A 12,858-nucleotide genomic window follows, 5' to 3' on the forward strand; every position below is an offset into this window, starting at 1 on the left:
AGCATTATTGTGTCATGAATCAACATTTCAGTATATATCTCTTAAATATATATACATGTTAATTACTAAATCTTACCTTGGCTTTGGACATAGATCTTCCCCTCTGCATGTGGCTTTTGAAAAGAAGAAGAAAGAAAAACAAAGTAAATCTGATGATTTATTTTATGCTTTTTAGAGATGAAATAAAAGTCATTAAGTTTCAGCTGAAAAACATTTACGCGTCTTTGGCATGCTGCTCGGATCTTTAAGATTGCGGATTACTTCTGCCATTAATGGGCTTTGCTGCTATAAACCAAGCATCGGGAAGGTAAGAAGTAAAAAGGCAGATGCAGTTTTAACATTCTGCTAGGGCAGCAGAAGTTACTGAAGCTGGAGGGTGCACAGAGCCACAGGGCAGCTCATGCCCAGACTTCTAGGAGCAAAGAAACCCCTGGAATGGAGATGAGAATCCCCCAGCCTTCAGGGGGAAGGGAGAGAGAAAGAGAGGGAAAAGGAAGAAGATCAAAAGAAAAAGGGAGGGAGAAGAGAAGGGATACAAAGAAGGGGTACCAGGGGAAGAAAGGGGCCCAGAAAGGCGCTCTCAGGCAGTGGTAAGGCCCTGTGCCAGGGCGGGTCTGGGGCAGTGGCATTGCTCTGACGCCTCCTGGAGTCCAGGGATGAAGTAACCTTTGCTTTGCCCGTGTAGGCATATGTTCCAAGGTACTAAAGCTCACTATTCCTTGTGTGATCTGTCTCAAAGCTGCTCAAAAGAACTCAGTGAACTGGGCTCACTGAGAAATGATGGTAGAACTTTTGCAATTAAGTTGTAACAGAAGGTGGAGGTAGCTGGGAACAGGGCCCACGGCTCAGTGCAGATCGACCACTCATTGCCAAGGGGACAGTCTCTGGCTGCCAACACCAATCAAGCCCCAGATGTGAGACGTTTTTGTTCTGCGTCCTAGTCTCCAGATGAATGTGGGAATGACCAATCTAACCGGACAACCAGCTCGCGGCGGTTCAGCCCTCTCCTGAGCAGGGGCCGGGCCAGGGCACCGTCCTGAAGGCCACATGGCTATGGCACTGGCTGCTCTACTCAGTTCCCAAGCCAGTCCTTCAGTCTGGGGACCAGGCTAGGGTGAGGTGGCCCAGGACAAGGCAGGGACAGGGCATGGAGAGGGAGGGCCTTGCCGGGTGGTGGGACAAGGTCTGGAAGAGTGGCTTCCAGGCCGAAGCCCGCAGCACACTGAGGCTCAGCTGGTTGGGTTTTGCCCTCTGCGAGAACCATGCAGCAGACAGGCCATACAAGGCACCCCTGAGCATCATGAACGTGAGCTGGAGGGAAACCCCCTCTCCCTTCTAGTTAAAAATAATAAAAACAAAAATACACCAGCTTCCACAGGGTGCACAGCCACAGCAACCAGTGGAAGGCAAAGCTGATGTCAGTCATTCTTCCAGAGGGCAGCCGAGCTGAGCCTCAGGGAGGCCGGCATCTCAGAACCATCATCCCTGGTCTGTGATGAGCGCTGGGCAGAAACCTCGGTGCAGTGGCGCCGAGGCCGAGGGCTGGCAGCCTGGGTGGGGGCACGCGCCTGACATACCAGCTTCCACTCCAGAGAAACTTGATTCTTGAAGGTGAGGCAAACATAGAGCTACAATCTTGCCACGGTCCTCAGGAAGCTGCTTCATCCACTGGAAATGCTTAAACTCATTAAGAACAAAAATCACCAAACTGTGTTCTCAACTCTACCACCAGTGGGGGTAACTATACATGAAGACCTCCTCGCCACCTACCGCAGTGCTAACTTGCTAAATTTTAATGAAAGCCTGGTAAGTAAGTACCCAGTCTCATTCAGACCTCTAAAACGAGCCATCAACGACATCATAAGAGCTCCTCCGAGCAAGGCAAGAAAACAGAGTTCCCATAGAGAAGAGACCTAGACCTGTGTTTTTATTTTCTTCAATAATACACTACAAGAAATCTGTCAAAAGTGAATTGGCTTGTATTGACTTTGAAAAGCACATTCTGTATTAAAGCGTTACAAATACAAATGGTTTTCTTTGCTCAATATTTCTTGCTCCATTTGCTCTGAGATAGTAGGAGTCCACGTTCTGTCTATCACTATTTGCTTTGCTAGATTATCTCACTGATACATAAAATAAAATAAAATAAAGACTGAATGAACTTGAAGGTGTGTCTATGATAAGTTATGGTGTCATTTGGCCCCATTATTAGGTATTTAAGGCCAAACCTCACTGAATAGATGCTTAGAAACAGGTATGGCTTTGTAAGAGGCCCAAATGCTACTTGCTATATTTTTATAACAAAAAATAGACAACAGCAACCAAAATAAAACAGAAGCCCATCTTCTGAAATTACACTATGCAAATGCGAACCACAACAGATTATTATTTTTGTAATACAAGCACAACCCGGTACTGGGTAGGAAACAAAAAGAATGATATGCTTTCTTTGTGACTACCATACAGCTTTTGATTTTAGCTTTGTAAAAGTGTATGTAAAATAATTACAAACTGCTTCAAAGAAATCATAGTCCCTACCTACAATTCTCACAACATAGGTGTGCGCCATGGATCATATGTAAACTGGGAATGTCTCATGGGATACGGTGTCTCTTCCTCCCTCCCTCCCTCCCCCTCTCCTTTCCTCCCTCCCTCCCCCTCTCCTTTCTTCCCTCCCTCCCCCTCTCTTTTCATCCCTCCCTCCCACTCTCCTTTCCTCCCTCCCTTCTCCCCCCTTCCTCCTTCCCTCCTGTTCTTTTTCTCTTAAAAAAAAATCTGTTACCAAGCAAAGAAAGAAACTCAAATTCAAAAAGAAGGGGTAAGGGGGGCCCAGCGCTGCCAGTGAACTGGACTTCAAAAAAGTCATGAAAACACGTGAGCAGGTGGTGAGTAGCATTCAAAGCAAGTTGGTGCCCTGTTCTATGCAGGAGAGCAGGGGACAGGGGGAGGGTAACCCTGACAAAGCCCAGGCCACGTATGCAGCCCAGCCTAGGGGTTTTCTGCCCTTCAAACAACTTCAGCTTGGGCCGGGAGTTTGGCCTAGTGGTAGAGTGCTTGCCTCGTGTGCACCAAGACAGGGGTTTGATTCCTTAGTACCATATATATAGAAAAAAGCCAGAAATGGTGCTGTGGCTCAAGTGGTAGAGCTCTAGCCTTGAGAAAGTCCGACAGTGCTCAGGCCTGAGTTCAAGCTCTGGGACTGGCCAAAAAGAAAAAAATATAGAAAGAAACAACTTCAGCTCAGTTGAAGAGACTCTGCTCTGACAGAGACAAGAGGATGCTGGGGAATGTCCCCCCTCCCCTCCTGAAGCCACCTGTCCAAGGTTAGGGGAGGCGCCCTGAAGCCCAGCTGGGGTTAGTTAGTAGCACATACATTTCTATCAAGAAACCCCGGGGTACAGCCCATCTTAAGTGAAAGACATCATTGACGTGATCTGCTTCCGAGACGTGAAGCAGCCCTGGAATTTCTGTGCAGAGCCCCCACCACTCAGGCGGCCTGAAGAACCCCAGGGCCTGGGCGCTGTGCTCTCCACCACCTCAGGAGCTGAGAGGGGGAGAGGTGTGTGGAGTGGCTCCACTACCATCGAGGTGGTCTGTGGGGACAACCAGACAGAGGCGGTGGCCATGCAGGAAGGGCTGGGCGGCGTAGGGGACAGGCTTTCACGGCACCCCGGGGATGTGGGCTGCAGTGGTGCGGTCGGCTTGGCCCTGACGCCTCCAGGGACCTGCTGGATGCACCTGCAGCGCCCACTTGGCCGGGGCCACCACTGACCTCTGTCAGGCTCTCTGTATTTTAATTCCCAGAAGAATCTGGATGAGTCTATGCATCTGCTGAAAATAAAATTACTGTTGAGGTACTGCCTAACAGAGCTACTTCAAAGAAGGCATTTTTTCCCCCTCGTTATAAGGTGGAGAAAATAAATGAAGCCCCAGAGGACACTGACTCAAATAAAAAGGACTGCAAGTGCAGACATAGCATTCAATGTACACTATGTGGAAATGAACTATGTAACTCGTGGGGAAGGATAGGAAGGGGAAGAAAGAAAAATCTAAAATAACAGTAACTGACTTCAGTGCGGACCTCAGCCCAGAGTGTGCCATCTGCTCCTCACCAGCTTCTTCTAATCTCATAACCACTTCAAGTGTATTCACTCACTTGCGGTTTAGCTAACTGGGTAAGGCTGGAGGATTTTGGACACAATAGGGGTATAGTAAATGCAAGTGTGCTTATGGTGGGACAAGAAGCTGACATTGATACACACAACTTTTATTATTACTGTGGTAAAAATGTTCACATTTAGAAAAAGTCTGGTGAGGCCGGGAGTTTGGCCTAGTGGTAGAGTGCTTGCCTAGCATGCACAAAGGCCCAAGTTCGATTCCTCAGTACCACATACATAGAAAAAAAAGCCACAAGTGGTGCTGAGGCTCAAGTGGTAGAGCTCTAGCTTTGAGAAAGCCCAAGGACAGTGCTCAGACCCTGAGCTCAAGCCCACGACTGGAAAAAAAAATAAAAATAAATAAATTTAAAAAGTCCGGTGAATTCAGAGGAAGGATTCTAAGCTTGGACCAGACTTGGAAGCGGCCACACTCTGAGTGCAGCAGTAGGTGTGTCTGTTAACACACAGTAACAAGAATCTGAAGCCCCAAGTCCCGATGCTTCGTAAATCCCCGGCTTGCACGTCTCGCAGTGGAATGAGCCATCCATCTGTTCCTTAGACAGCAAACGAGGACATGACCCCACAGAGCAACAGAGCATGCGGCCTGAAGCCCGGCAGGTGACACACGCCGCCCCCAGCGTGGTGTGAGTCAGGGAGAGCCCCGGCTGGGCCACCACAAAGTAGGCATGGTGTCAACTTAGGGACCCACAATAAAAATTTTAAAAAAATGACTTGAGCCTCAATAAAAGCAGCCCAAATTAAAAGAGCTGAAATAAGCCCATCTTTATTGAAATCCAATGAAACCAATTTGTGTCGAGTCTGTTGGCCGTTAATAGGTCCAAGCAGCCTCCCCTAGATGCCCTGGCCTTCTCAGAGGCTGGAGGTGTCTCCCGGGGGACAGAACTGCTCGTGGCTGGAACTGCGTCTCCCGGCTCAGAGGCTGTTTGAGCCGGTGCTTCAGGAGGGACCCAGGTCCCTTCCCAGGACAGGCGCCAGGCGACAGCGCAGGGGAGAACCTGGAGTTCTGGTCTGAGTGAGGGGCTTTGCAGGTAGGAGTGACACACTGGGCACAGTGGGTGTGTGGTAAAGAACTTGGCCCGGGGGCTCTGGGGGCTCTGCTGGCGGCCATGATTCTCACAGGACTGACCAGTCTAGACCTCGCTGGCGTCCACACCCACTCAGTGGTCCCGGGGTGGGGCCAGCCTTACCAGAAAGACCAGACGTGTGATTCAGGGTGGGAAATCTGGATCTAGTGGTGCTGGCCTCGCTAAGACGACTGAGTCAGCCACCCCGATGCACAGACACACAGCGTCAGACACACCGACACACAGAAACCCCAATAAAAACTGGGGCCCCGGACTCGGTCAGTGCCCCTGAGGTGGAGCACATGCCACAGGCTCCGCCCTGGACATCCCAGCCTCTGGGGGGCTTTAATGTGGGTCCTTCCCTGGAAGGGCCCAGGCCCCCGGCTTCCTCCTGTGGCCGCAGGTGGGATCCACAAAAGACCCTCTCCATGCTTTGCAAAGCACTACACCTCGAATTGCAGATGGTAATAAAGATACACTGAACTTAACTCCACTGGTTTTGATTTATTCCTTATGCAACTACTGCAGTTTTTAGTTACGCCCACGACTCTCTCCGGCTGGCACTGCATCCCGTGGGCTAGCATGCGTGTCAAGCAAGCCTGTGAACACACCTGCCTCACCCAGTCAACTCCTTCAAAGAAGATAAAGAAAGCACACAGACTGTGGACTACATTTGTCTGCTCCAAGTTATATTTACCTACATAAACTCCATATAAATATAGATTCTTATTTTTGAAATCTCAAAGGCAACTCCCACCCAATCTTCCTAATTAGAGTTACTGAAAGTTGGTTTGGGTCTGATAATAATTGGGTAAAATGAACTCATTGCACCTGCATTGAATAGGTGCTCACTAAAATAGAAGAAAAACCAATGATTCTATAATGAAGAGCAAACATTAACTGCTCAAAACCAGAGCACGCTGATCCCTGGCTCTCCTTACTTCTGCAGAGAGCACGGGCTCTTGGGTGGCGTCCCGCCTCCTTGAGAGCCCCTTTCGCTGCCCAGCTCCCGTCACGTGCCAAACACAGCACCAACAGGAAAGGCAATGAGTGAATTCATCTGCCCATCTACAAGGTCCCGACTCTTTGAAGAGAAAACGTAAAAAGATGTGACTACATGGTTTCCTTGATGTCCAATGACAGCATCCAGAAAAAAAAAAAATTCAGTGAGGTCTTCAAAGTATATATCCATGAAAAAATGAATCAGTCTACGGGAATTACCCATCCACTCTGGGGCCATGGCGTCTAACCAAAGAGGCCCCAGTCCCAAGTCTACCATTCCACCGGGACAGCTGAGGAACGAGGAAACGCCGGGAGAGCACCTACCCACTGAGCTTGCGCCTTCTCCTTCATGGACTGGGTGAAAGCCACCGCAAACCTGGTGAGCAAACAAAGACAACAGAGACAATTAGGCTCACTGGGCTAAATCGCTACCCACTTAAAAAATAAATTCTATTTGTTTTTCTGATGGCCTCAACTTCCTACTTTCCTTGTTCTTTCCACTTAAGGCCAGAGAACCAGGGATAAAATCACAACAGGGACTCCAAGAGAAGTGGAGCCATGGCTACTCATGAGAGTGCAGCGGGGCTGTGAACCACGAGCCTGGCCAGAGGAAGGACAAGCTTCAGCGTCTGGGATCTGCCAGGAGGCTGAGCACAACAAGAGCCCCGGCCTGCATTGTAACACCATCTCTTCAACACACGCGCTTGGCTACGCATGGAACCATAATGCAGAGACCTGGTGGCCCAAGCCTCAGTGGGAATCAGGCATTGTATAAAGACACAACTGATACTGGCCACCAATCAACTTGTAGATGGCAGGGTAAACTGATAAACCAAAACCTGTCTGACAAGGAGAGGGGATCATGAATGGGGAAGTTAAGAGGACAAAAGAATGATAGCCCCAGGAGCAGAGTTACAGAGCAAGGGTGGGGAGGGCGGGCTACCCCTCCCATCACACCTTTGGCAGTCACTTGTCCACAGGGGACAGGAGATGCTACTGCAAGGCCAGGGAGGAAGAAGGCGCGTGGAGGCCACGTTCCCCCGGGGTGCCTGGGGGAGAGGGACTGGGGGACAGGGGGTGCAGGAGGACTGATATCAATGTGGTCCTCCTGCCCCATGCACTGATGGACCCACACTGCGGTGGCAGCAACGCCCTCCCCGGAACCTGGCTGGACCTCTCCCTAAGAGAACATGCTGGGGTCCAGCCCAAAGCTCCTGAGAGTGCAAGGAAACAAAAGAATACACTTTCTACAAACGATGCAAGACTTCACCACTTAGGGCTCAACGATGCCCTTTCAAGTAACATTTATTCACTTTAACTCGTCGTGAGGTTTGCAATCTTCTTCGTTGTCGCTACAACTCAAATAGGACAAGTACAAAATGTACTTGCATGGCCCTTCACAAACCAATTCCCACAAGTTTCAGAAATTCTTTTATTTTTACAATTCCCAAGTTTCTACTATTTTATCTTACAAGCTGAAAAGCTAATGCTCAATGAAGATTGAATAGGAGACCATAAAGGAGAAGGGCTTAAAATACTGCAAAAGTACAGGGTATACACTATAAAAAACACACTGATTTTAAATGCATTTCATTACAAAATAAACACCTAGCTACTCAGGAGCGAGCTGGGATCTGAGGATCAACGTTCAAAGCCAGCCCGAGGAGGAAAGTCAGTAAGATTCTTATCTCCAATTAACCACCAGAAAACCAGAGTGGCCCCAGGCTCAAAGGGATAGAGTACTAGCCTTGGATTAAAAAAAACAAAAAAAAAACTACAGGGACACACCCAGGCCCCGAGTTCAAGCCCCACAACCAACCAAAATAAAGAAACAAAGGAATAAAACGCTAATTACAAAGCTAGACAAATTCAATACCTCATCTAATAGAAAAGTGTGTTGTATTGTGTTGGACAAGAAACGGCTGTGATTCATGCAACTTTCTTGCCTGCTAACCTCAATCAATACCCCAAATAAAAATCAATACTTGTTTTAATACCAATGCAATGAATAATATGAAGGGTAACAGTGTAAGGCGGACTCGTTCGATGTTGTTTCCAATAACCGGAATTACTTTCCCTTTGTGAGACTGTGCAATCACAAACCATGTGAATGGAAAGGCAATGCATTTTTAGAATGCAAGGAAAGTTGGAATGATGGATTGCCTTCCAAGGCAAGCCCGAGGTGCCTTTGTTCACTGACATACACACACGCACGCACAAACGCACACACACACACGACACGTATCTCCACTTCTGAAATGTATTTCCATAGTACTTATGTTCAGGAAATACTGTGAACGAATGAGGGCCCTGAAACTTGACAAGTTCCTGTCACCACGGCATTGACAAGTGACAGAAACCAATACCCACATTACATGAGAAACCACCAAGATGACCCAAGAGAATGAGGAGTCCCCACCCTGAAGTCACCCCGAGATGGAGACGCTCCCTCCTTCCTGCCAGTGCTTCCAGGAGGTGAGAGTCAGGGGAGATGGTGGCTGTGGTTTATTGCACTAAAAATATATCCCCTGGTTTTCTTTTCTTTTTCTAGTGACTTCAAGAAAGGATGCTCCATCAGCATCACCACCCACTCCCCTCGCCCCCACCCGGTACAAGGAATAAGTTCAGGTTGTTCAGACCGCGCTTGCCTGAGACAGTTAAAGGGCTCAGACGCCCCACCTGCCCGCAGACAATTCATCACTAGTCAGGCTCTCCATTTTGGGTATAAATCACTTCTACTTCGTTTTGTATGATTTTCTCTTTTCCCGCATGCATGTAGAGAAATTGGATTACTATCACCACTTTCTCAATGTTTATTGTCAAATTTGTGATACAAAGAAAATGGTGGAGAGCTTTTCATTTGTCCTGCTAAAACTCCTAATTCACTCCAGAATGCAGAATAAATGTTCTTTTGTCTTTTAAGTACACCTTGTTGAAAGACAGGATAGCAACCAGTTTAGTTCTCAAGACCTCAGCCAGCTTTCAGGAGATTCTAGACCAGGTGACAGTGATAACTGCTGAGTGTAGCTGAGCAGAGGAAGGTGGCCACAGAGGCAGGGAAGGCCGAGGACAGTGCAGAGAGAGCCGGCTCTCTGTGGGGCTCATGGAGGGGGGGTCCTTATGACCCTGACTCAGGATCATGGGGCCTCCCACGAGCTCCTCCATTCCTGTGGAAGGAAGACCCGTGTGGGTATCCAGGCCAATGGCCTGGCACTCAGCAGCAGTGCCACTGTTTCAGGCTGGCTGGCCAAGCAGCCTCTGACAACTTTAACAACCCCACAAACAAGCGAGGAGCACAGGTCTGGAAGGCATTCTGTGCTGGGGGGCTAGAAGCACCCCACCCAGGGCTCAGCAAGGCACTAGAGGCCCATGAGATGGTGGCAGCATCTGGGGGTGCTGGCCACAGCAGGCAGGTGATATGTGTGACGTCCAGGGCAGTCCCTGGATGGCTGCGAGCCACATGGGAACAGGAGTGAGTGAGCAGCTCAGCATCTGCTGCAGCCCTCTTGCTAGACGGAGCTCAGGGAGCTCTGCAGATAAGGGCCGGGCCGAGAACGGATACCTTGTGAACCTGAGGGCCCCTGGACCCTAACTCGTGTGCTCATGAAGCTGGAGCTCTTGCCTGTGTTGTTCCTGCTTAGAAAACACAAACTTTGTCTTAACAATGTGGGACGCCCTCCTCCCCCAAAGAATGAATAGCCAAATTATCTGACAAATAGCAAAATAGAACTGTCAAATGAAAGAAAAAAGGACATGGAAGTGGTTTTATGGGGTAAGATATGAAACTCCCAAACAACTCTTTCCATTCCCTCCAGAGGGCTTTGGCTCTTGACTCGGGTCTTACCTGGCTTCCTCAAGAACTTTTCCCATTACTTCGCTTTTGAATCCATGGTTGGCATCTTCATTTAAATCAGTCCCTCCAAAGATGATCCCAAAAGGAATGTGATGACCTACAAAGTGATGACATTCGGGAGCAGAGGTGAGCTGTGGACCCCCCGCAACCCAGCTCAAGCAAAGGATTGAAAGCCGAACTCCCAGCACACGGCGATGGTCTGTTGTTGAGCTAAGTTCCGGGTGCTCTTGAGATGGAGTCTGGCAGCACAGTCTGGGATAGCCTCTGACCTCTGCCTTCTGTATAGTGGGATAACACAGGGGTGCTACCACCCAGGCTGTGTTTTGTTGTTGACCATATGTAAGTCTCCTGAGCAGTAGAGCAGTGCTGAGATTCATGAGAGTGGCACCAACCACCACTGCCAGGACAGTTTCCAATTAATTTGCTTTAACTTTTAACAAGTGGAAAATACTATTTATCACCATTTATCAAAGCCACGCTTTCATTCCGAGGAAATTAGTTAATCTGCAGTCCTCCAGGTTTATGACAGAAAAAGGGCCTCCAAATTTAGTGCTGCACTTTATTATCATGTCCACTGGCAGCCAAGAGGGCACAGATATGAGAGGAGATCCTGACCAAGTCTTCAAGGCATGCACAACACACAGAGTTAGACATCATGGGTAGATAAGGAGAGCCTGAAAAGGGGGAGAGAAGAGGGGAGGGGAAGAGAATGGAAGGAAAGGGAAAGGAGGGGACAGGGAGGGAAGGGGAGGAGAAAGAGGGGAGGGAGAAGAAAGGATAGGTCTTATGCCTGTCCAATAGAGATGCCGCTGTTCTTAGTCAACTGACCCATCCACTTTCTTATTACATTCAGACCTAAAGCACATTCTGCACCGGAGACAGAAAGGCTTCATGAAAACACACTAGGCCAGCTTCACATTATCCAGTGACAATGCAGCTCACCTCAGTCAGCACGTAGCGTATCTTAGTAACAACGCAGCATATCTGAGTGAACCTGGAGTACACCTCTGGACCAGCCTGGTGGATCTTTTAACGGTGTCGCACACAGGTTGGTAATATGTAGCTACAGAGTAGTACGTCTTAATTACTCAACGGTGCCGTATACGGTCCTGGAGCTCAGTGCCGGGGTAGCATCGGGGTTATATGCAGTGATGGCATGCTGGAGGAGCACGTCTTGGGGCAGAGGTGGACGGGGTAAGGCCTGACACAGTGTCCTGTGAGGCCTGTCCTGTCCTCCTGGCCACGCTTTCCACAAGTCAGGCTACGTGGCTTGACTTTTTTTTTTTAAAGCCAAGTCTCAGGTATAGATGATGCTGAATTTCCATAGAAACAACCAGGAATACACAGGTAAAAGTTAAACCAAAGTTACCAAGAGCGGGGCTGCTGCAGCTCCTGATATTTAAGTGGAGCCCCAGCCCGGAGTCCTGTCTCTGTGACACGGATGGTAGGGTGTCCTTCCGCCCAGTTCTCGGAGGACTGCAGCCTAACACAGAGCGTCTCTGTGTTTATTTGAAGCAGACGTCAAGAATGGCAAAATCGGGGGAGAGCCTGGGGCAATCCCACCACCGTGAGGAGAAGTAGGGCTGGCTCATAGGCCTTGTTCACAGCATGAACAAGGGACCTTTGCGGATGGCAGTCTGTGGGTGACTCGCCAAACCAAACCCTGCACTCAACCTGGGAATGTGTGCTAGCGGGGGATGAAGGGAGAATTCTGTCAGAGGCTGTAGCCATGGCCAGCATGGCCTTCAGGCAGTCCTGGGGCTTCTTGCAATGGAGAATAGGTTGAGAGTGCCTCATCCAAAAATGTGAAAGCAGACATGGCTTTGCTATCTACTCGTTGTGGATAGGGACTGTCCAGGCTTCCGATGCCTTCCACTGCGCATGGGCTGGACAGTCAGGGCATTTCCACCGCGGTCCTTCGCAAGGGCAGCGCTTACCTTGCAGGAGCCGTCCCCCCCTGTAGAGATGGAGCGCCAGCGCTGCGTCCACGTTCTCAGCCGTGATGAGGTCCGCCACGTCGGAGGGGCTCTCGAAGTCAAAGGCATCTCTCAGGATGCACACGTGTCCTGCAGCCTCCAGGTGGTCCCTGTACCACAGACACAGGAAGGAAGGGCAGGGCAGGACACACTGGTGAGACGATGCCCACTGCCCATTGATGCTGTCAGCCCTAAATCACAGGAGCCCGTCCCCGGGGACATGCCCCACTGTCGCCCACGCCTGGGCCAGTGTCTGGGACCTTGGCTGAACCCTGAACCTAACTCAGGCTGGTTTGGTGCTCTCTGCCATCTGCAGTCAGTGGTGTGTGCTCCACAGGGTCTTAACCGTCCCCCACCCCCATCCCAGCCTCCATTCCACTTCCCTCTTGCTCCTTCCCTCCCCAGCAATGTGATGGTTAAGGCTTCTCTTCAGGTCTCTGATACCCACTTCCTTCAAATGATTTCAAAAGTGTGAGACTCAGTTCAAACTCCAGTACTGCCTAACTAATCAAATAGGCAAGTAAATAAGATACGGGAACTGGCTCCTTGCCCTGACTGAAGCGTTTGTGGAGCTGTCCTAGCCCCTCTAAACAATGTGAGAATGGAACCTCTACCAGCCCTACCTGCACACCCCTGACCCAGACTGGCACAGCAATGCCGGACGCCCTCCCAGAGCTCCAGCGCTGCCTCCGCCCCCGCACATGGAGCTCAGATCACCCTCCTAACGCCTGACCCATGAGCTTGGTGGCCTGCTCTGACCACAGTCCTGCAATCACTTGGTGTTC

The 12,858-nt window shown here is 49.7% G+C and overlaps 1 protein-coding gene across 2 annotated transcripts in view; it reads right to left on the bottom strand.

The window, feature by feature from the left end:
• Positions 1 to 12,858, bottom strand: part of Glt1d1 (glycosyltransferase 1 domain containing 1) — a 35,562-nt gene that overhangs the window by 19,611 nt on the left and 3,093 nt on the right. Inside the window, exons 2-5 of one of the 2 annotated variants that reach the window (XM_090320609.1) lie at positions 12,035 to 12,183; positions 10,089 to 10,194; positions 6,569 to 6,620; positions 77 to 113 (exon numbers count right to left, since the gene is read on the bottom strand). In XM_090320609.1, coding sequence (XP_090176735.1) covers positions 77 to 113; positions 6,569 to 6,620; positions 10,089 to 10,194; positions 12,035 to 12,183 — 344 coding nt within the window. The remainder of the gene's footprint in view (positions 1 to 76; positions 114 to 6,568; positions 6,621 to 10,088; positions 10,195 to 12,034; positions 12,184 to 12,858) is intronic. The other variant, XM_090320610.1, reaches the window with a different exon arrangement.

This window comes from Megascapheus bottae, chromosome 28 (genome assembly GCF_031878675.1).
Source record: "Megascapheus bottae isolate mThoBot1 chromosome 28, mThoBot2.hap1, whole genome shotgun sequence".
NCBI lineage: Eukaryota > Metazoa > Chordata > Mammalia > Rodentia > Geomyidae > Megascapheus > Megascapheus bottae.